At 49.1% G+C, this 23,500-nt stretch overlaps 1 protein-coding gene across 50 annotated transcripts in view; it reads right to left on the bottom strand.

The window, feature by feature from the left end:
- Positions 1-19,188, bottom strand: part of yes1 (YES proto-oncogene 1, Src family tyrosine kinase) — a 30,018-nt gene extending 10,830 nt beyond the window's left edge. For 21 of the 50 annotated variants that reach the window (XM_049000906.1, XM_049000895.1, XM_049000903.1 and 18 more), the window contains exons 1-6: positions 18,534-19,187; positions 5,279-5,539; positions 2,681-2,780; positions 2,363-2,461; positions 1,263-1,366; positions 722-871 (exon numbers count right to left, since the gene is read on the bottom strand). In XM_049000906.1, the coding sequence (XP_048856863.1) occupies positions 722-871; positions 1,263-1,366; positions 2,363-2,461; positions 2,681-2,780; positions 5,279-5,531 (706 nt within the window). In that variant the 5' untranslated portion in view covers positions 5,532-5,539; positions 18,534-19,187. Of the gene's footprint in view, positions 1-721; positions 872-1,262; positions 1,367-2,362; positions 2,462-2,680; positions 2,781-5,278; positions 5,540-18,533 lie in introns of all 50 variants that reach the window. The other 29 variants (XM_049000913.1, XM_049000912.1, XM_049000914.1 and 26 more) reach the window with 4 other exon arrangements.
- Between the last annotated feature and the right edge of the window lie 4,312 nt (positions 19,189-23,500).

Raw genomic sequence — 23,500 nt, 5'->3', positions numbered from 1 at the left:
TCACAGGACATTTTTGCCTCTGCTCAACGAATCGATTCACGACTGACTCAGCACAACCCAACACCGTCAACTCTATTAATCAGGCACCATACAGGCTGACATGTGCTTTTGGGTCATACCTCTAGGAATACATTCACAGCTGTTCTGCAAGCTGCTTTGGGGAGGGGGGGCTTTTGGAGTAAAATGTGAAATGAAATGTAAAGTTAAGGGGGGGGGTGTCCTAGGCCCAGACATCTCGCAGCTGATTAGTCATGTGGTGTGTGATATCCAATGAGAGACGCCAACTCTCTCCTGCGTCCCTCGAAAGCACAGCAGCTATAAAGGGATGGGGGGGGTATCGCGGTGTCTGACAGGGACAGAGAGAATCAACAGGCAAATAAATGTGCTCAGGAGGCTGCTGATCAACTTGCATCCCATAAACAGAGGGGACAGGAGAGTTCCAGGCCCAGAGACAAGCCACAGACCATCCCTCCCCGGACTCAGCGACCCATCAGGGCGCACAGTGAAAGCATCCCACCCCTGGGGGCACGGCGGGGCTCCTCTTTGTGTTCAGATCAGGGGAGACAGGCCCTTTCAGGACGGCTCGGGGCCAAGAGCCACTTCACATCCGAATTAAGTTGGGTTGGGGGCTCAGGATGAAAAACAAACCTTATAGCGCGTGGGAATAAACCAAAAGGAGACGGTGGGGGGGGGGGGGGTGGTAGATAATTTAAAGGCATACCTGTGTAGTGTTTGACAAGCTTCTGCAGGGTCTCGAACTGTGCTCTGGTGGTGATGTAGTAGCCGCCGTTGTCGAGTTTACGGATCTTGTAGTGTTTCACGTTGTCGCCCTTGGCGTCGTCCCAGTCCCGGATGGAAAGAGAGTAGGCGCCTGCAGGGGGGCCGGGGGATTGGACAGCTCTGAGGAACAGGTGCAATTGCTGGGGGGATGGGGGGGGAGGGGTGCACTGACAGTAGACATGCACTCATCCCCCCCCCCAAGGAGTGGATTTGGGGCATTTTAAGTCTGTCTTTCATGTTTGGGGGGGGGGGTGATAAGGGGGGGCAATAATCACCTCTGGGAAGGAGGGGGGATCTTGAGTGAATGAAAGCAGCAAAAAGCTATCTCTGTGGGGGTCATGGGTTCGCACCTGTCCCCCCCCCCCCCCCAAACCTGTGAGCACATGTAAGTGAACAGCAACCCGCTATGGTACAAAAGCAGCAGAGACATGACTGAATCGGGGTTCCCTCAGGGGAGTCGCCCCTCCCCCCAGCGGCCTCACCTTTAGTGGTCTCGCTCTCCCGGACCAGAAAGGTGCCCCGGTGGTTACCCGGGTGCAGGAGCAGCCTCTCTGCATCCTTCCGGCCCATCTTGCCGAAATACCATCTGTGAACAGACAGGGGCATTAGCGTCTCCTCCCCTGGCCATCACAAAGCCTAAAATGGAAAAGTGCAAGTAAACAGAATCCCAGGCAGATGACGGGAGCTCGCGGAGCCTGGCCGTTCCTTTACAGGGAAATCAGAGGCTTCTCTGTCTCCTGGGTGCTGGCAAACGGCGCCACACAGAAGCAGGCAGACGGGATTTGAGCTACAAGACGGGGCGCCGTTTCAGTAGGGAAAATAAGGAGCAGATCGCTCCCGTTCGATGGCTTAAGGTCAGCGATAAACGGGAGTCGAGAACATTTATTACTATTATTCAGCAGAAGCTTTTAACAAAAGCAGCATATAATTTGAGAAAGCTGGGTTAGAAAGGTCTCTGGAGCAACTGGGGGCTAAGCGCCATGCTCAGGGAACCAAAGGTGACACTCTGCTGAGCATGGGATTTGAACTAGCAACCTTCCTATTACAGACAGAGTCCTAACCTGGTGAGCCACACACTGCACCCCAAAATAAGGGACTTTCTCAAGAGCCCAACAATGAGCCGATCACTCGTCCAGCTAGGACTTGAACCAGCAACCTTCGCAACCCACTGAGCAACACCCCACCAGCAAATAAAGGAATAAAAGTAAAGGAAATTTAGGGTGTGTCGGGATCCTCTGCAGGACAGTCAGGTACGACAAATCTGGGTAACAGATGGAGCAGGGAGGTCTGCTTATCGCATGAATACCCAGTGTGCACAACTGTAGGGGAGGGGGAACAAATCCTCACATGTTGGGAAGGGGGGGCTGCAGCAGGATCTGGCTTGATTACAACACTGGGGCAATCAGACTCCAAATGTTGCCTTTAATCCCACAAAGGCTGAAATAAAAGCCTCGATAGTAACTGGATTTCGCTCGTACTGCCGGAATCAAGATGGACTTTCGGCCCAGTTCATGATTCAACATGATTCCGCCTACACGAGGGTTTCTGACCACTAGAGGGCACCAGACGAAAAACGCCTTACTCTTCAGCCTGGATAGAGTCAGCAGGGGCCACATAGTTACTGGGAATGTATCCCTTCTTCCCGGTGTTGATGGATCGCGCTTCCCACCAGTCTCCTTCCCTGGGGGGGAGAAATTGCCTTAGTGGAATACAAGCTGGATACGTCACAATATGAGGGTCTTCCTCTGGTGACCAAACCTCCATCTCTGCAGGTACAAGGCAAGATTTACAGCCAGATCTGAGCCTGCAGTTGCTGACCTCATTCCTTCCTCCCACGGCACTCAGACCCCAGACAACCCCCACCACCCTCCACCCGGCTGGGGACCCCAAGGCCACTTACGTGTTATTAATGACCTGGAAGCGATCCCCCTTCTTGAACGAGAGGTCGTCAGAGGTCCGGGCTTCATAGTCGTACAGGGCCACAAAAAACGTGACCCCTCCTAAAATTGGAAAACAGGGTCTCATTACAAGCCGAGGAGGACAGGGTTAGGGATAGGGTTACGTAAACCAGACCCAATGTGTGTTTTTAACAGTTCAAACCACTTTACTTGGGCCACAACCTCGTGAAGCCAGAACATCAACATGGCCATGTGAAGATGCACTACAGCGAGATGACAGGAGAGGGGTCAGGCAAGTGGACACCCCTCTCCCCCGGCCTCCCAGACCCGCCAAGGAAAGGTTTTCGTGGAAAGGCCTGGGGGTGCCGATTTCAGGATGCAGACACTCTGGAGACACGGCACAGGTGCCTCCGTCCTGGTCGAACCATCACTGAGGTTCTGTCCTGGACCAACAGCGGGTAAATCCAGAGGATCCCAGAATTCCAGCATCACGGACGATGATCAAGTACCAGAGAAACATATCAGGCTGGGAGGGGGGCAGCTACGAGCCAATAACACGACAGGGCGTTTGTCAACACATACACACACAAACCGCTCTTCCTGTACTGTGGACCCTTTGCTCACCATGGCAAATTCATGACAGTACATTTGAGAGTCACTGCTCTCGCGAGCACCTTTAAAAAAGAGGTTTTGCTTTAAATTACCTCCATGGCTGCAAATGGGGTCAGGTAACAGTCTGGCAGGGCGTCACAGAGAGCACACTGGGCCCCAGTGCCTGCCGAGAGGATTACAATCTGAAGTGAGCTCGCTATAGAGATCCAAAAGCCCACAAAAAGGCAGGTTTTTTCAGGATTTTCCTCAATGTCCTGATGCGTGAAGCTCCTCTGAACAGATCTAGCGAAGCCCAGCAACCCCCCCCAACTGACTGAACCAGCTCATCTGGCCCACAAACCCAGTAAAACTGGTCTGTGTCCATGAAGTAAGAGAATCCCCTGGTTCGGACGGCCAATTTGGGCTCGACGGTAAAATACTACGCGCCACAGCACCGGCGAATCCGAGTAAGTCGCGTGGGACTTCACGAGGGTGTCAACAGGTGACACAGGACCGGTGACGCAGGGCGACAGCTGCATGACTCCGGGGGCGTCTCGTGCCCCCCTAGGCGCCTAATTCCACCCGTCTGCAGGAGTCAGACATCTGGGGCCTCTGGCCAACCCTCCCCCTGTCAGGAGACAACAATCCGCCAACCCGAAACCTTAGACCCTATGCACATGCCCAAACGTACCCCTCCCCCACAAGAAAAATAATAAATCACAAAGATCGGGGAATTGTTCTATATGCGCTTTGACAGTAAGTGCCTCTCTGCTCAAACAATTACGCGAAATTTTACTTTTTATAGAGCTTAAGCTCACAAGTTAAGCTCTTGATGGCTCTCTGAAGGCATCGTGTTCAACCGCCAGGGTTGTCTAATCGCTGGGGCACGACAGACGGGGGGGGGGGGGGGGACATTCCTATTTCAGCAAACATGCAGGCAGACATCAGATTTCAGTGGAAGAGCATTGGATTTCAGAATGCAAAGATGTAGGAAGATCTGGGGAGATCGACGTGTGACAGCCCCCCTTCCCACAAACACACGGCCCGTGCGTTGGGCTTAGAGACACGGACGCCTCTGATGTAACCAGTTACCACAGAAGGCCACGCCAGAGGTCTGGCACGAGGGGGCGATGTGTCACACTTCAAAACAGAAATTCAATTAACCGTCTAATCCAAACTGCACTCGTGAGCCTCTAGCCATGGAAGAAATTGGCTTTGTTCCGCTGGTGGGGGGGGGGGGGGGGGTGACTGGTCGACGGATTCCTCCTACGCCCGCAGAATCCAAGCTCTTCAGCCTTGGAAAATGAATAGAAGCTGCTTATGGGCAGGACACGCTCTTCATTAGGAATAATGATGAGTCCTGGGGGGGAACTGGCTGAATTAAGTGCCGCCCCTCCCTTCCCCAAAGGAAACAGGGAACAGAAAAGCCACACAGGAGGCAGAAAAACTGTCAGTGCAGGTCAGGGATAGTTCCTTGAATACACACATCAATCCATCCAACTGCTTACACCAGCCACATGATTTGAAGCGTTTGAATACTATATGACTATCTAGAGAAGCATATATTTTAGATGCATTGACAAAACAAACCTAAGCCATTATGAAAGGCTCTTTTGCAGATCTGTTCCACAAAGATGCATCCATTTAAAAGGTCCGACCAGAAGACTAAAATCTAAGACCTGTGACAAAGCACTTGAAGACCAAGCCTATAACAGCAAATAGTGGGGGTGGGGGGTACCCTGACATTGAGGTGCGTACGTGGACCTGCATTTCACTACACGTTGTACTTTATATACCTATGTACGTAACAATTAAAGAATATTGAATCATTCCGCCCAAGCACTGAATCACTTAGCTGATCTACAATGGAGATTAAGTGTTTCTTAAGAACCCATGATGCATGGGAAGACGCTCTACATGCAATAATGATTTGTCAGGAGCACTAACATGATGCTCACCTTAAGCTTGAAAGTTGTGTAACCAGGTTACCAGGGCGACCGACACCTCACCTGAGACAGAGCCCGGGAACGTGTTGACCACTGCACTGGAGAAGGACGACGACGCGCCCCCAAAGGGAGCCATGACTGACAAGCCGCCAAAGGGTGTCACCGAGTGGCTGTTGTAGCCTCCGGCAGGGGCTGGGTCCAGCTGTGTGGGTTCCGGCCCATAATGGACCACATGTGCACTGACCGAGTCCGTCGTGTTCTCAGACCGGTACTTCATCGAGGTCCCCTTGTCCTCTTTGCTCTTGATGCAACCCATCTTCACGTCTATGGAGGGAGAGAAAACACATTACAGTACAGGGCAATCGTACCAACTGTCAGCTGACTGGTGTTCAGCTGGAAAGAACATCGAGGACTCTCTCCAAATAACCATCTCACACAGTCACAAAACACACAGAGCCACCCCACTGAAGCACATATGTCTAAACATTGTTAAATACTGAACACAGTCACGCAAATCTGCTATACAAATCTAAGCCAGTTTCCAGGTTGCCTTGGAGGAGGAAGAACTTCCCCTGTGAATTCTGTCCCAATATTTCGAGCGATAAAACATCAAGTTGACAGCCTACAGGCAATGGACATTAGGGTAAACGGAGGTGCCGTCTGTTGGCCAAGTCAATCAGCTGAGTGAAAGGTCTTGGCGTACAGATGTTAGAGTGATCTCTTTGGAGTGGGCACTCCGGGGGCGAGCTGTAGGGCGACCCCCACAGCACCCATTCTGCCAGCTTGTGATCGGAAAAGCTTCCATCACCCCACGCTTTGGGTAGGATGCCCAAGATCAGGCAGCCTACCACCATCAAGCAGCCGATATCTCCACATACCAGTCTAACGGCCCAAACTGCCCAAGTTCGGCTCGCGATTAAATTTGTTCAAAGGACAACACTTGAAAAAGACCAGCTCAACCAATCTGTGTTATGGCCGAAATTCAGGACTAATAAACCAAAGAGTCTTGGTCGTCATCCTTGGTTCCTGGCAAGGAAAGCCCCGGGGGCTGAGGGCAGCCACATGCAAGCCTCTGCTTTAAGTGGAGATGGCAAGAGGGTGGTTGGCTTGACGTCATTAAGGCGACTTAAGCATAGGTGAAGGAGGCAAATGAGCTGGTGCTGTTATGGGGGGGGGGGGTGACATTACCCCAGCTTACGAGATCAAAACTACAAAAGGCTAAAAGTTCCAGTAAGTCTTATCTGGACCTACTGAATGTCAACGTAATTTTGCACACTACAAAGGGGCTAATCAAAATGGATGAGAAAAGCCGAGGGCCATCAAGCATTCAGCCGAACAGCCGAGGAGTCGGAGACAGCCGGCGAGGGGGGGCTGTGCTTCTCATACCTGTCACGAAAACACTTGCGCATTCTCAAGTCTAACCGTCCCCCAAATTACCTTGAATTCCCCACCCCACACTCAAAAGAGCGTCTCTCTTTGTAGCTTGTCTGACATTCCAAAGAGTCACACACACGACAAACAGAAAGTAGTCAGAGAAACAGCCGCAGGGAAACCCCAAGTCACAACCGCAAACCAGTTGCTTAATAGTGCAAACATTGGGCTGTCAGTCCAGTTCAGTTGCGCAATGCACAAGACCAAATATGTCAAAGTGAAAGTAAGGATTCGAGAGATTGTACTAAAATACTCTGAGATGGCACAGTGTTTGGTCTAATGAAATATTATTGGTAAAGTATGAGGTCTATTTTCACACCACACACCAAGTGGAGAATCACATGAGGTCTGACCTCACTTTCCGAATCTGACCTTCAGACAGGCGGGTTCAACACAAAGTGAAACAGACATCTAGCTAATTCCCAAATCGGGTTAATCGCCAAGTCAGCTAATCCATTAGTTACCGTGGCGATAGCTGTTTTCACAGTGATGCTGATTTATTTATTTATTGCTTTGCCTTAGCAGGAAGCACGCATGGAGAGCCTTGTCTGGCCTCACAGCAGGCCTGCTCCAAAAACTGGCGTCAACTGCAGGTTTTACCACGGTCCCAGTTTGTGGGATACCAGGGGCAGACACGGTAAAGGCAGACAGGCTTCAAGGGGTCTCCAACTGCAATAAGCTCGGGGCGATGCTCGGCGCCGCCCAATCCTGAGCAAAATGCACGGACTTTGGGCCTCATGCAGATGTAATCCTCTTCATGGAGGATAAATGGCGGTAATGAGGCAGGAGGCCGAGTTCATTCAGCAGTGCTTGTCACTCTGCTGGGAGGCCAGGGGGGGACGGGCCTGGTTTCCGCTGGCCCCCCGAATGCGGTCTCAAGGCCATCAGGCTCGCACATGTGCCAGCGGTTCCAGCAGGGAGCCTGTGAAAGCAGCTGTTCAGTGGACCATCTGGGTGAGCCAGTGCGGAGCTTCAGGTCATGATTATAGTACAGTTAACACACTGACTAGCGAGAAAAGGTGGACTAGAGTCACTCTAAAGCTGGGAGAGTTGAAATAAGCAAGCAGACGTTCAGATTCATCGTACTAGGGGAGACCAAAGTCCACGCCCTCCTGGCAGCGGCCCCATCCTGCTCAGTGGAGACCGGCAACCCAACCGCGGCTCACCTTTTCACCACTGGCTGTAAAGCAGGCCGATTCCAATGTCCAAGTGTGCGATTCCAATCAGAGCCTATCTTTTGGCCCCCCAGGCACCCTGCACTGCAGTAGAGTGGGCGTTTGGAATACAGCCGAAATTGTCTTTTGTTTTCACTGTCACGCCCCCCTCCCCCCCCCCACCAGTTTTGGCACAGTGACATGCATAACTGGCACCTGATCATCTTTCCCACTGCACAGTTTACCGTGCTCCTACATCCCCAACCAATGACAGTTTATTCACCGTGGCTGAGACCCTCCCCCATCCCATTCTTCAACCTCGGACCGAAGCTCCTTCCTGTTCAGATTACCCAAAAGGCCTGCTTCCTTATGCGAACCCTGATCCACGGAGACAAAGCTCACGCCAGGGCGCACCGCCCCCTAGCTCCGTGCGGAAGTTGTCAGATATCACCGGAATCTCGCTCCCCGGTGTCCGGAGTGAAACTGGGGACTAAGCCGAGAGAGAGAGAGAGAGATGGGGGGGGGGGGGGGTGAAGACATTGAGTGCAGTGCCAGTGGCAGGAAAAGGAAACTGCACTGCTCCAAACCTAAATAAGCAGAGAGAGATGCACCTATGTACGAAGCGCAGACTCTGCAAGCAGAAACACCCCACATTGGCCAAGCCCAGTCACCGTGCTTAAAGAGTAAAGTGACCACAGCCACGGGTCTGCCCTTACGAGCCGGCAGATGGGGCGCCGGAGGGCGGTCATCCTCTTGCCAGGGGCACAGGGGTCACCGTAATCAAATTCGCCATGTGGCGGGTGAGGCTTGGCCACACTGATTATACCCCACTGACAGAATAACGGCCGTGACTTCAGGTGGAAAAGCCCCCGAAGGGGTACTGCTGATATACACCTGAGTTTGATGATTCGTCTGAAATGGCCATTAATTTGGGGAAGGGTGGTGTTCAGACAATAGAGTGAACGGCAAGGATATCACCATGACGATCACCAAGACGATCACCATGGGACTCCCTGACTCAGAGGGCTTCCCCGCCCAAAACTGGGTCAAGCTTCTGGCTGCAGTATCCTCAGCCTAACCCAGACAGGAAGCTACCAGCCAAAGTGGAACAGAAACGAAGGGACCCAAATGGTGCCCTCCTATGACGAGCGCCAGACACACACCGCGATGACGCTCCAAGGTCGGACTTGTGACCTTAAACCTTGAGGCTTTTGTTCCTACACGCCCACGTGGAAAACCATGAGCAAATGAAGTAATGTGATACGGCAAGGAAAGGCAGGATAACAAAAAAAAATTTTTTTTTAAATCAATGAAAGGAAAAACAAACAGGGCTTCTAAACTCGTGCTAAACGTGTCAGTTCACGAAGCACAGCTTCAGTAATACTATACTTTTGATAAGTAAAGGAGCAGTGAAGTAAAGACAGAACTGGTGCAGTTCATGCAGGAACTTCTGAAAGATCCCTTATCTCCACTTAGAGCGGAGAAAATGGAAAGGTGAGAGAGCTAGAAACACAACGTGGGAGCGGCTTGTAAGGCCCCAGGTGAGGAGGAGGAGCGGGGGGAGGGGAGACTCCACCTGACCGTAATACAAACACTCAAAGACGTCAGACGAGCTCCCAGTTCCCCGAGAGAGCGCTGCCGCAGACGGCGGAGCACGCCGTTTTCCATACGCCAGGAACGCCGGGAGTCTGAATCCCAAAAGGCTTTGCCCACCACTGTATTTATTTGGCAGGCAATTTTGCGCCAAAGCAGTGCACTAGCCGTCAAAGTAGAGTCAGGCAGTCCCTGGATCAACTGCAGTAAAGACTCAGCATCAACTTCATCCCACAAGTCGGCCAACGTTAAATCCGCATGGATAACCTTCAGAATAATCCCAATCGCCACTGCGATTTATTAACCACTATCACTTTAACCTCCCCCACCTCCATCTATCGCTACTGTAAATTTTATGTATGTGGTGTGTTATTGTTCACTATTCTATTATCATTATTTATTGTTCTTCAATGTTATACGTTTAAGTCTGCAGGGAAGCACATGAGCAAGTGTTTCACCGCGTGCCGAAATGTGAAGTTTTTGAATCCTTGAATCCTTAAGGGCCTTGCTGAGGAGTCCAAAGGTGAAGTCACTCTGCCGAAACTGGGACGCGATCCGGTGACCTTTCGATCGTAACCCACTGAGCCAAACACCGCCACCCCTCGCTTTACGTAGAACAAGACCAGCTCTGCCCAATTGCTGACTATGAGTCCTTCATTTTAACCTTAAATAAAACAGGCAGCGGGTAAAGGATTATGCAGCTACAGATGTATACAAGCTATGCCTAAAAGACACCTATAAGCCAAGCCGGAGGGACACTCAGAGGAGAAAAACAGACACAAGTATCCTGAAGTCAGAGACATCCGGAAAGCTGAGAGATCGGAACATGAGCTTGTTCTGGAGCTTTCCATCACTGCATGTTATTGTAAGGAAAAGTGATGCAGTGATATGGAGATGCTAATAACCAATATATTTATGTCTAATATTACCAATAACCGGCTAAGCTTCAAGCTCCAGAAACTCGGTACTGTAACTTGATGTCTGTGATGTTACTTAAGATCCAGTGAGTGTGTGTAGCAGCAACATCACAAAATGCAGGCAGTGAGGCGTCGGCAAAGTGGCACCGACTTGGGAGACTATAGCAATGTACTAAGAGCTGATCCCTCGTCCTCCACTAGGGGAAATGGCTGACTGCCTGATGGAATCATCTCCATTGTTTTAGCAGTTATGTCTGTAGTTCGGGTTCCACTAACCTGGAATATTGACTAAAGTCTAAATATCGGTCATGACTGACACACCAGACCAATGCCAATATCTCGATGTTTAGCGGACATCGGCGGAAACCAATATGTTGATCGATATATCGTGCATCTAAGAAGAATAACGAAGACGGAGGCGATGTCCTTGCGCATCAGAAGCAGCCTCTCTCTCTCCCCTACTGTCCTCTGGAGGAAGAGAGGACTTCATGAATAACGGCTAGTGAACAAACATGTAAAACATGTTTGTAAAACAGACTAAAGGCGGCACCACCTACACTGCAGAAATCCTGCTGGTTCCCTTGCAGGGTGGGTCAACTAACAAAAGATCTGGGAAAGCACTGGACTGGGGATACAAAAGCTTTTTAAGAGGCCCACTCTATTATCGGCTTCGAGCAGGAAACGGATACTACTGCCGGTGTTCAGTTAAAGGCGGACTTCACGGGGCGAGCAGTCACAGAGGTGACACATGGAAGTGACACGCAGTGACACCAGCCTCTTGGTACAGTGGAGAAGACCTGGAATGCTGGACTATGGAGCAGCCAGGATTGGGAAAAGACAGGACCGCAGAGCCAATGATGAGTGGGAAAGAAGGTGGAGGGGAGGGTATCCATCCTGGGCCTGAATGAGCAAATTGAAGGGGGACACATCGAATTACTGTAAAAGAAAATGTTGCCTTAGAAGCAAATTGGCACACAGGATGGTAACCAGTATAGATAAGCAAACAGAACACACCAGGGAGGACCGTGCATGGACTGAAGGGGGACCAAAATCCAACCGAAACCTCAAAGTCTGTAGTCAACTGCTCAACCCAATGATCCATGTACCACACTTTAACCTGTGTACATGCGTGGCTCACGTGAAAATGAGAGTGACATCACTGCTGGGGCCAGATAAAGCACATCTGGGCTGCGGCACTTACGGACTGTACCAACTCAAGACTGGAGCGGACCATTTCCTCTTTCGCAGCGGGTGTTTGCACAGGTTGACCTATTCAGACTGATGTGCATTTATGGAGACAATCCAGGCGTGAAGAGGAAGCCTAGCATTTAAAAGAAGGTTAGTGGGGAAGGGGGGGCAAATGGGGGGATTCCCACATCTTATTTATCCCAAGAGGGGGTGGGCGAGGAGATGGAACTCCACCAAGGAATAAAAGGGGCTTTTTCGAGTTTTGCTTCCAGGCAGATCAGCGTTACACAGCGAGGACGTGTCATCTGCAACCTGCAGACCTTTACTGCCTCGCGGCAGGAGAGCGCAAAAAAAGAATGAATTCAGACCAGTGGGGGTGAGGAGGAACCATTTTACATTTAAAACCTGCATATACACTTATGAAGCTGTCAGGAATGTTGACAGCGCTACATAGATCATATATAAGAAATCTGACACATGCTGTGGATGTTAACCATACCAGCAGCAAAAGCAGGAACCATGCGGAGCACAAACCCCAACACAGGCCTCACAAACCAGGTCATAAAAACCAGTAACCTCATAGTATTTAGTGCTTAAAAAGCAGATTGATAAATATATATATATTTATCAATATATATAAAAAATAGAAACCCCAGAGTGGAATTCCCCTTTCACATGTCACACGGAACACATGTCACTTCAACACGTAACAGCCCTCGTTTTCATTTGAAACCGAATGCAGCTACATTAGCTCCATCCGTGCACTACACCTGTGCCAAATAAAGTCCCCTTTTGGCCGGATGCCCATGGAACAGAGCCGAGTGCCGGCCTGTACACCTCGACCCCGCCCCCACTGGGCGAGAGCAGCGACCTTTGTCCCCTGCTGGGAACAGCGGCCGAAGAGCAGCGAGGGCTCCTCCCAGCCGGAGCGAGGCTTGAAATGATTCGGCTCAAAACACGCTACCCTGTTGTTGGGTTCTCATGCAAACCTTCCCCATACCATATACCGCAATTAAGATGCTTACAAGTGTAAAAAGGACGGCCGTAAGTGGAAAGGCTGACTCCCACCGTGAGGACACAGCCAATGGCCTCCTCCAGAGAGGCATTAATCGGCTACCCATTCCTTCACATCCGGTGTGTCTCAGAGAGCGAGGACTGCATCTAAACTACATGTAATTAAAGCTTTCCACGCTTAATCAATACGTTTATTCTTCTGCCTACTCTGGGCATCTAATGACAGGGTGCGGAGTGAAACGCCCGTCATCTTGTCGTCTCGTTTTGTCATTAGACGCGCTCAACGGGCATCCCCTTCTACTAGAAAGCTGTCCCAGTAAATATTTACTGTTCGGAATGCAAAGTTAAACAGATAGGCACGTTATTTTTTGCTTTAAGTATTAATTATGCAAGACTAAAAGAAAAATACAAATAGAATTTGCCATTTAAACTCTGCCCATTTGGCTGTAGGGTATTAACCTTATTTCTATTAGATATACTCAGGGGTTGAAGACATTGCAGAAGTTGAATGTCTTGCAAGCGCAATCTCGCATTCATAAATTTGCGTTGTGGTGACAGAGTTGCGACGAGGATCACAGCCAGCGGGATGGGAATACGTTCCTGTTGATCCTGACACTTGAAGTGGGGGGAAGAGGGAAGCATGATCTCACCAGACTGCTCAGCCAGTGGAACAGATCGCGTCGGCAGGCGAGCAGAGGAGCAGTCGGATTGTGTCGACAAATACTCCTTCACAAGGTCTTTTGATTTGCCCTTTCAATTCCTCAATGCAATGCCGCTGTAGACCAGCAGGAGGCATGAATAAGTAAATGGGCAGGGGGGCTTCTATTAAGAATGTTCAGGTTAAATTTCCCAATCCCAGGGGAAGTGGTAGGGTAAATGCATGCAAGTAAACATTAAAACTGACTGGAGAGACTAATACAGAATAGAAAATGTAACTTTCAGGTTCAGCTGCCTTTCGATAAATCTTGTCCTTCCCCATGAACTAATAATCACACCACCTAGACTTCCAGACAGTTTTCGAAACTGATCTGTTCATCCAAACACAAAGCAGCCAATCCAGGACCGATCCCTGCATCGACAGAGTGGTAATGGGAGAAAAACAGAGCTTCAGCGGGGTTTCCTTTTCATCCAAGCATGGGGGACCTGCAATGAGTGTCACCTCAGAAGTGGCGTGCTCACCCTGGGTAGCATTCTTATGACGGTAAGACAACCAGCACTGGCAGCAGGCTTCAGAGGAGAAACCCCCCCCCCCCCGCCCCCCTGACACACAAATGAGCCCTGAGGGCCACCAGGGGGAAGAGAGGATGCTGACCAGCCTGGCGCTCTCCCCCTCCGCAGGCACCTACCACCGGGACTTACCCCCTCCAGCCTTTCAGAAAGTCATCCGGCAGCAGACAAAGGCAAAGGCTGCCCTTGAAACCAGAGAGCTGAGGACCGGGGTGAAGGACACTAGCCCTTCAGCATCTCGACAATACCTCCGCTGCGGGTCTGTCACAGATGCACCGGGGAACGAGAGTCTATCAGATTCTGATTTTTTTGTTTAGCTGAAGACAGACAACCTTGAAACATTCCGCCTTACTTTCAAATAGGTTCAGCATCTCATGAGCAAACTTCCATTTACCAACAACTCCTACCTCTTTCTGCAAATGAGAGCCCTTTCATCTACCAAGAGCTACTACCCACTTGAGGGTTTGAATTATGCATGCTAAATGCTTTCATGCATAAAGCGAGACCTCCCATTAAGGACCAAGGGTTTCGCTTCTGGTCAGGCCCCTTTCTCTAGGGTCATGACCTGGTGACCCGGCACCGCCCTGCCTTGAGTGCCCACAGCTCTATTCTTAGGAACTCGACAGCCAGCTCACTAAGCACTCTTCAAGTCAGGGGGTCACCATGCCAATCACACCGATCGGCCACATGTCGGTACAAGTCATGACCGACAATGCTATACCGACCTGTTTGACAGCTTACTGCACAGTCAACTCCCACCCCCGATCTGCTCGCTTAAGTGCACCAGCTCTCAACTTACTGTGGGGGGCACTGAACATCATAAGGGGGCACCAAAAACCTCCAGGCTGTCAGATGACGACTTGAAATGGCTGGCATTTAGCATCTCTCCACAAACACCAGGTACACATCACACTTCCCTCTGGGACCCAAACTGCAGTTAATTTGGACCTGGGCGCAGATCCACCCTGCCCCCCTACACAAGCATTTTCAACAAGGCGGGCACTTGAGAAGCTCAGTGAAAGTAGGTGGACATAACAGCCCCAAGTAGGTAAACGGGTAGAGCAGAGAGGCAGGAGGAGAGATGACATCTGTGTCATGCTTCTCGTGAGCTCCAGGTACGTATACAAAGCCATCAGACACGTCTCCTTTACTGCCCCCCTCCCCCCCGAGACCTCGACCAACTCAACATCACATCTCTTCCTGCTGGCTTCATAGGATATAGTGCAGTGGAAATGAAACCACAGCGAATCCTGGCTCATTTGCACAATGACATTTCAAAGCTACGTCTTTGCTTGAACCTCCTTTTGCAACCCCCAGTCACGGGGAAACGCAGTGAGCTCTCAGTAGAGGATGATGTTTTTCCTGGATGTCTGCTGCCAGAAAGAAAGCCACACACTCAAGGCGACCCGGGGCGGGGTCAACGCTAATCGGGCTGATGGTCACCACAGTAGGATTAAGATCACCCTCCCCCCCGGTGCTTAGCTTAGCAATGGCCGCTAATAACAAACATTCACAAACAATACTGGACAGGCTGAGACCAGTCACAGCAAGTACCCTGCCCAAAGGAGTCAGCACTTCCTTCCAAGGACTGGAATCTGCAGCCCTCACCAGACAGCCTGCATCTCATCATCTCTGTGCACCATTACAGAGTGCCCTCTGGTCAGATTGCATTTTTTTTGTTTATTTATAGCAAAAACATAATGATCATATCAGAAAATAACACTATTTACAGGTATTTCTACTCCACCCATTTTCCACCCAATTATTCCACAGTCAAATAAGCTTTTAGAGACCACGCAAAGCAAGCTGGCTCACCCAGCCGTTACTGGAAAAGTTTATGGCATGAAACTCATAGTTCATCACCTGATCCTGTTCCTCCTGAAGACGCGCCCCCACCCACACAAAGCTGATGTTGGCACTGCATGGGATCACACCCCGAACAAGTTGTGGGACATCTCTATTCCGCCCCCAGCCTGTCTGCCTAAGTACTCCAAATCAGGCCAACAGTAATACTTCAGGACATGCTGGGAGGGAGGCCAGCCCACCAATTGCTGTTGTCCAGAGGGTGGAGCTATACACCATCCCAGTGCCACAGGGTGATGCTAAGTTCCACATCTGCACTTAACCTAGATCAGCGGTTCTCGATCCTGTTGCCGCTGACCCCCCTCCCACCGCCAGAACGTTTTCATTCCAACCCTACCTTATTCAGGCTTATATGGTCCTTAATAGGCTCATGATGAACGTGGAAGGTTGAAAACAGCGGGGGTTGCAAATAAAACGTTCTGTTGAGGGGGCAACAACGGAACAGAGAACCACTGACCTACGTCAATGTTTCACAGCTGGTGGGTTGCAGAGCGTGTGGTATTTGAGCACCAACACAACCCCAACTCCCCACTTGTCGGCAATTTTTTCCGATAAATAAATTTACCTCGCAATATTAAAAATTTAGGTCAAGACTTAATGACCAAGTGCAAAAAAATGGGTCTTGAGGCTAAACCAACTGAGAACCCCTGACCGAGATCTCATTTTAGGGTCACCCTGCAGCTGCACTCACACCAACCAAAATCTTCAAGGCAAAATGCTACAAATTAATAAAACCTCAAAGTGTGGATTAAGCAACTACAACATACTGGAATCACAACACACTGTGTCATTTCTAAGAAATTACAACAAGTGGCTAAACCTGTATGAAATCAACACCCGGATGAGTCACCTTCCGATCTCCGCTGCACCCAACGTGAAGGTATTCCTGCTACTGACGAAAATTTGCCTGCTGAACACGCTCATTCAAAGGACTGTGCAAATTGCACCGTTTTACAGTTGGACGATTTACGGAAGCTTGGCTTGGGGCTATGAAGGATGTCCCTCTAGAGATTTCAGATGTCAATCTCTGAGGTCCAGAACAGCAATGCCCAAAGACACATTGCCCGAAACGTGCTAGCTAAAGCTGCGGAGTCAAACAAACCAAACTATACGGGCTTCCCGCTCCAATGCGTGGACGTAATTACAGCCAGCTTCCCGACAGATGGTCCCAGAAGTATCAGACATCAAAGGCACATTTATCTGTTTTCCTTAAAGGGCACATCGATAGAGATCACTTCCCATTTCCTACCCACATGTCTAACAGCTATAAACACCCCCCCCTCACACCACTTACATACAGACACTCATGAGGTGAGGTGTTCCACAGTCACATGACACAATACTTTGACACTGTGTCTTCCTGGGGTTGCAGGACGGCCCAAGAAGTGCTGTGTGGCTCAGCAGGTCATGAAGGTTGCTGGTTCATATCTCAGTCGGCTGAGTGATGTCACCGTTGGTCCCCTGTGCAAGGCCCTAACCCCCCCAGTTGCTTCAGGGATTGTCTGACCCCTTTTTCTTTTAAAAGAAATAAAGGTTGCATTGGATAAAAGCATCTGCTAAATAAATAAAACGTAAATATAGCAGCAGCCAGAGCAGACAAGTCTCTCAACTAAAGTGATGGGTATGTTCAATGTGAATCTCAGATCGCTTTTTAGCATTGATGTTTAAGCAAGGTGCGCTACCTTAGTTTGGAACACCATGTACCAGCTGCCGGAGCAGTGCATTGCTCTTGTAATGCGGAGTGAACATTTTGCAATCCTGGAAATGAGTTTCTCCTCACTAACTTATGACCATACACTGAGACATTACTAAGGTTGTAGACATTTCTTACCTTAATTGATGCAACATCTGGAAAGTACAGTGATAAGAATTTTAGAGGTATGACACACTTATTGAAGGCAAGTTTTTATTGGCTTAATTTATAGTCCTTGAATATTAACTCAAGACTAGCACTGATCATGCGGTTCCTCCTTGAAATCCCATCGTGACAATAGTAAAAACGTGCAAATTAAACACGGACTTCTCGGTTACTCTTAGGAGTTTAGGAGTAACAAAATCCAGGACACACGGGTGGTCCACAGTGACCGGAAAACCGCGATAACCGGCGTCCAGTGCCCAGTTTTTGTGTACACAGAACCGACAGCGCCGGCGATAGCCCTATCAACCCACGGGAACACTCAGGCTGTTTTCGGGACGGAGATCAGGATCCGGCAACAACTGTGAGATACCAGACTGGCGCACACAGCTGAAGCGGATGGGGGTTCTCTCTCTCTCCCACACACACACACACACACACACACACACACACACACACACACACACACACACACACACACACACACACACACAACGCCAAATGGAGAGATCGAGACGCCGAAAATTCAGAGGCAATCTCGGCAGATTTCGTTTATGCTAAATGGGCAATGCGCAGTCCTCCATCCGCTTCTGCCTTTAGCTGTGCCTTGGGAAAGCAGATTGCACGGTCTGCGTGGGCTATCCCGAAGATGGAAGAGGAGGGGGTGGGGGGAGGCGTCCTGAAACACCGAGTTTGAGCTCCGGGAACAAATGTAACAGCTGTTCCGCGACAATGTGTCATGGACAAAACACACGCCGGACAGTCCATTGTAGTCAGAGGGAATACAGGCGCTATACACGATCCGCATTAACACGAGTCAGGCTCATAAACTATATTAACAAACTGACAACACGCGGTACGCATTAACTCACATTTAAATAAATGATGGGGACACATACTGATTATATGCTGAATGGAGCGCTTTTGGCCGGAAGCTCGCGCCGGACCGCCGCGACTTTAAACTGGTAGGAAGCGGCGCGCGCCCAGCCAGCCGGAGCCAGAAGCTGAGCCGCGCGCAGGCCCGCGCGAAGCCAGCGCCGCCGCAGCAAGCGCCGCGCGGATCCCCGGAAACTTACCCGCTGGAGCGCCTGCGATGCCCCCTGTCCCGCTCCGTCACATACGCCTTTCCTCCGCCCCCCGACCCCAGTCCGCACGGAGCGGCACTTTCGGCGGGCCGAGCAGTGAATTTGTGCGGGCGCAGCTGCTATTCCGAAGTTGAAATCACGGTCTTTGCCATCTCCGGTCTTACATCCAGCGCGCCAGGCAGCGGGCTGCTTGTCCGGGCTCCAGCAGTCAAGCACCCCCAGCAAAGAAATGTAAAAAAAACACTAAAAAGCGTGAAAATGGTGAGTAAAAAGGGGGGACGGGAGGGTGAACAAAATAGTAATGTCGGTAATTTGGGTTGGGGGGGGACCAGCGAAATGCTGGCGAGTCGGGAATGGTGTCGAGCACAACAAAAGGCGAAGAGACTCCCAGTTCCTGTACGCTCCCCCTCCCTAAAGTTAACCCAGAAGCCGTCCAGCAAACATGGCCGCCCGCCTTCCAGGGAGTGGGAAAAGCCCTGCTTGTCAGTCCGTCCGTCAGTGAGTCCGTCCGCCGCAGCACCAGCTGAGCTCTCTGGGGTAACGGCTACTCCCGAAGGCGGTCGCAGGGGGGCTGGCGAGCGACGGCCGGAAACGCGCCGGGAGAAATCACTGGTGCTTAACGCGCCGATCGATTATGCGCGATTCCCACGGCTTGGAATAGCAAGGTTTCTGGCGCCCCCTTATGGCGCTATTTGGGAGACGCGCGTCCGATCAATCGGGACAAGATTGCGGCTCACTTCGACCCCCGAACAGGTGGTCCTTAACCAGACATCTAAAATGTTAGTTTTTCATAGATCTCTTAAAGGGAATATAATGAAAATAATTAAATCCTCCGTAATTGCAAAAAACAGCTTTTGAGAATACACACTCCTAATTAATATTTATCCAAAGAAACTATATGAAACTAGCACGAAACTATTTATGTTGGTCAAAGGTCAAAGATTGGTTCCGTAATGGTCAGGGGCGCTATAAGGGTAGTTTGGACGATTCCAAGGGCCTCTATCCTGAATAATTTGGAACATAATTGGATTTGTTTCGTTTGAGGGTCCAATATGATATACCTTCATGAGGTCCAAAATCTCTAGCAGCGCCCTTAGCAATAGCTGTTTCCAAAAAAAAATATATTAATACAATTTAAAAACTAGTTTAAAAACTTTTTCTTTGTACCTTTTATAAGTTGTCTTTGAATTGATGTAATCTATGGGGTACTTATTTTCATGTTCAAAATGCATTCTGTCCCACAAAAAGGATTATTTAATGACAAAATCAAGTAATTCCTTGCTGCATTCTGTCCACAAAAGCATTTCATGGACGGAAGAAGGAAAATCCCCTTTCTGATTGGTTAGGGCATCTGGAGAAGAAAAGGTGAGCGCTGCCATCAGTCCTGTGTGATGGCAGCAGTAAAGCATCCTAAAAACATTCATGTGTGGGGTTGCTTCTCTGCCAAGGGATTGGGCTCACTCACAATGTTGCCTAAGAACACAGCCATGAATAAAGAATGGTAGCAAAACATCCTCCGAGAGCAAATTCTCCCAACCATCTAAGAACAGTTTGGTGATGAACAATTTTCCAGCATGAGGGAGCACCGTGCCATAAGGCAAAAGTGATAACTAAGTCGGTTGGGGGACAAAGCATCGACATTTTGGGTCCATGGCCAGGAAACTCCCCAGACCTTAATCCCATTAATATTTGGCCCAGAAGTTGATTGACAGCAGCCAGGGCGAATTGCATATAAGTCTGTAAAAGAAGGGCAAACTCTGCAAAGTTGACTCTTTGCATAAACTTAATTGTCAATAAAAGCCTTTGACACTTATGATGTGCTAGAGATTAGACTTCAGTATATGTGCTGGCCCCCCACCCTGAGTTGTTCCCCGCCTGTTGCCCGTAGCTTCCGGGATAGGCTATGGACCCCAACCCCCCCCCCCCCCCCCCCCCCCCCCCCCCCCGGCGACACAGAAGGATACGCAGGTTGGAAAATGGATGGATATAGGATGGATGGATATACCGTAGAAACACGTGACAAAAAGATCTGTAAACACCGAAGCAGCAAACTTTGTGAAAGGGGAAATGGCTTGGTAACATAGCCTACAACTGGAGAGAATCAGCACCAAGATCTTTCATTGGTTTGGCTTAAAAAATATTTAAAAATGGAATGAAAAAATAGTTACACTTATGAGTACATAAAACAGTAAAAGTTTGTGCCCAGAAGTTGTATTTTTATTATATTTAAATGCAATGTAATGACACGCGTTTGCAAAATCAAAGCTGGTGCTCCACCTTCTGGTCATTGCAAGGTACTACCCCCTCCCCCAACGGGCGCGATCCTACTACCTACCTCTCCTATCTCTGTATAAGATGAAATGCATTTTGTGGTGCCTTTCGTGACTCAGCAAAAGACGAAATTGGGAAGGGGGGTGTGTACCTAGTTGGTAAATTTTCACAATCAGTCTGCTAGCTGACAGCCCATCCTATACTGCAAAATTAGGAGATGAGGATTTTGAAGTCGCTTGATAAAACGCCTCTATGCATGTAATGTCTCAGAACTACTGTCCACTTAGTAGTGGACAGTGTGGCTTAATGGTTAGGGAAATACACACGTGATTAAAAGATTGCTGCTTTGAATCCCTGACCAGCAAGACACTACTGAGGTACCCTGAGCAAGGTGCCGCCCCCAAGCACTGAGTAGGTGCCTGCCGATTCACGAGTACAATCCTTATTTTACAGCTATGAATCGAAAATTATGAGCATGCGTTGTTCAAGTTGTGATAACGAATCACAGTTTATATATTTTCAGCTTCAGTAGTACGTTGACAAATCACTAGTTACGTGATCATAGTTACCAATGGCCATTTGGTTTTGACAAAAAAAAAATCTGTCATTTCGGATTTGCAATTCATTTTCTCCGTACGATTACTTTAGATATAAACCTTAATTCTTCCGCTTTTAGCCCAGCCCCCTCAACTGGCGTAAATTTCCTCACATAACTATAATGGTTCATAAATGTAGTGCCGATGTTAATACGTAAACTGAAATTCGTAATAACGACCATATCATAATCTCATAAACTGGGACTCCTAAATGTAAAATTTGGATTCTGCTCGTGAAATTTAAGCTGTATAGGCACAGGTACACATTCGCAAATCTGAATATGACTACGATTACGACATAATCGTTACATTTAAGTACAATTAGTTTTCATATAAATATCCATCCATCCATCCATTTTCCAAACCGTTTATCCTATTGGGTCGCGGGGGGTCCGGAGCCTATCCCGGAAGCAATGGGCACGAGGCAGGGAACAACACAGGATGGGGGGCCAGCCCATCGCAGGACACACTCATACAACATTCACTCACACATGCACACCTACGGGCAATTTAGTAACTCCAATTAGCCTCAGCGTGTCTTTGGACTGTGGGGGGAAAGCGGAGTACCCGGAGGAAACCCTACGACGGCACGGGGAGAACATGCAAATTCCACACACATGTGACTCAGCCGGAGGGAGCATTGCCATATAACCTGAAAATGAGCTCAAAGCTCCCCCTAGCGGATACAGATCTAGAAGACGAATAGTCAGTGCGACGACCAAATGTCGCCCGCTAACGTAAATACAGGACAAAAACAACACAAAACAGCAATATTGGATACCGGGCTTTCTGTACACATGTTTTAAATATAATCAGCATAATGAACAGCATATTGGGCATCAGTTATTGCACAAAAAGACATTATTGCAGCTTTTGTTGAGTTTTGTAGGTAAAGTGCAAGTGCCAAAAATATTGTACTGGAATTACTGGAAACCATACAGTGAGATAGTGTACTACAATGGCATTGGCTAGGCAGAGATTTTAACACGAATGTGCAATAAGACTTCTGATGGCTTGTGGTATGAAGCTGTTACACGGTGATGTGGAACCAGCATGCTTCAATACTGTCTACCAGACTGCAAGGGAGAAAGAAGCCCATGTACTGGGTGGAATTCGTCTTCCATGATTTCACCCTGGGAGTAATACATACATAAATACATACATTCATACGTACACTATATGGACAAAGCTATTGGCACAACAAAATCAAATGTATTCACTAAACCATCTTCTCTGTGGCAGATTTCCAACACTAGTTCCTTTCTCTTGTGATAAGGATGAATTTCTGTTCACCTTACGGACAAAAGTATTCGGACAAACCTCTTAATCATTGAATTCAGGTGTTTCATCCAGATCTATTCCTACATGTGTATAGAATCGAGCATCTAGTCATGCAGTCAGGTTTACCAACATTTGTGAAAGAATGGGTCGTTCTGAAGAGCTCAGTGAATTCAAGTGTGATTCTGTCATAGTATACCACCTTGTAATAAGTCAGTTTGTGGAATTTGTTTCCTGCTAGATATTCCACGGTCAACTGTAAGTGATATTATTGCAAAGCGTTTAGCAAGAACAAACCTCAGCCACAGAGTGGCAGCCCATGGAGTTACAGTGCAGGGTCGCCGTGCACTGAGGCACATAGAGAGTATAAGTCGGCAAAGCTCTGTTGACTCAATAACTGCAGAGTTCCAAACATCCTCTGGCATTGACCCCAGCATGAAAACTGTTTGCTGGCAGCTTTACGGAATAGGCTTCCATGGTTGAGGAGCTGCACGCAAGCCTCACATCACCAAGCACAATGCCAAGCGTTGGATGGAGCGGTATAAAGCACACCACCACTGGACTCTGAAGTGGTGGAAACGTGTTCTGTGGAGTGACAAATCATGCTTCTCTGTCTGGCAGTCTGATGGACGAGTCTGGGTTTGGCAGATACTAGGAGCATGTGACCTCCCTGGCTGCATGTGCCAACCATAAAGTTTGGTGAAGGAGGGATAATGGTATGGGCTTGTTTTTCAGGAGTTCAGCTAGGCCCCTTAGTTCCAGTGAAGGGAACCCTTAATGCTTTGGCGTACCAAGACATTTTGAACAATCCTA

The sequence above is a fragment of the Brienomyrus brachyistius genome, unplaced genomic scaffold (genome assembly GCF_023856365.1).
Source record: "Brienomyrus brachyistius isolate T26 unplaced genomic scaffold, BBRACH_0.4 scaffold54, whole genome shotgun sequence".
Taxonomy (NCBI): domain Eukaryota; kingdom Metazoa; phylum Chordata; class Actinopteri; order Osteoglossiformes; family Mormyridae; genus Brienomyrus; species Brienomyrus brachyistius.
This window is presented reverse-complemented; position numbering and strand designations above follow the sequence as displayed.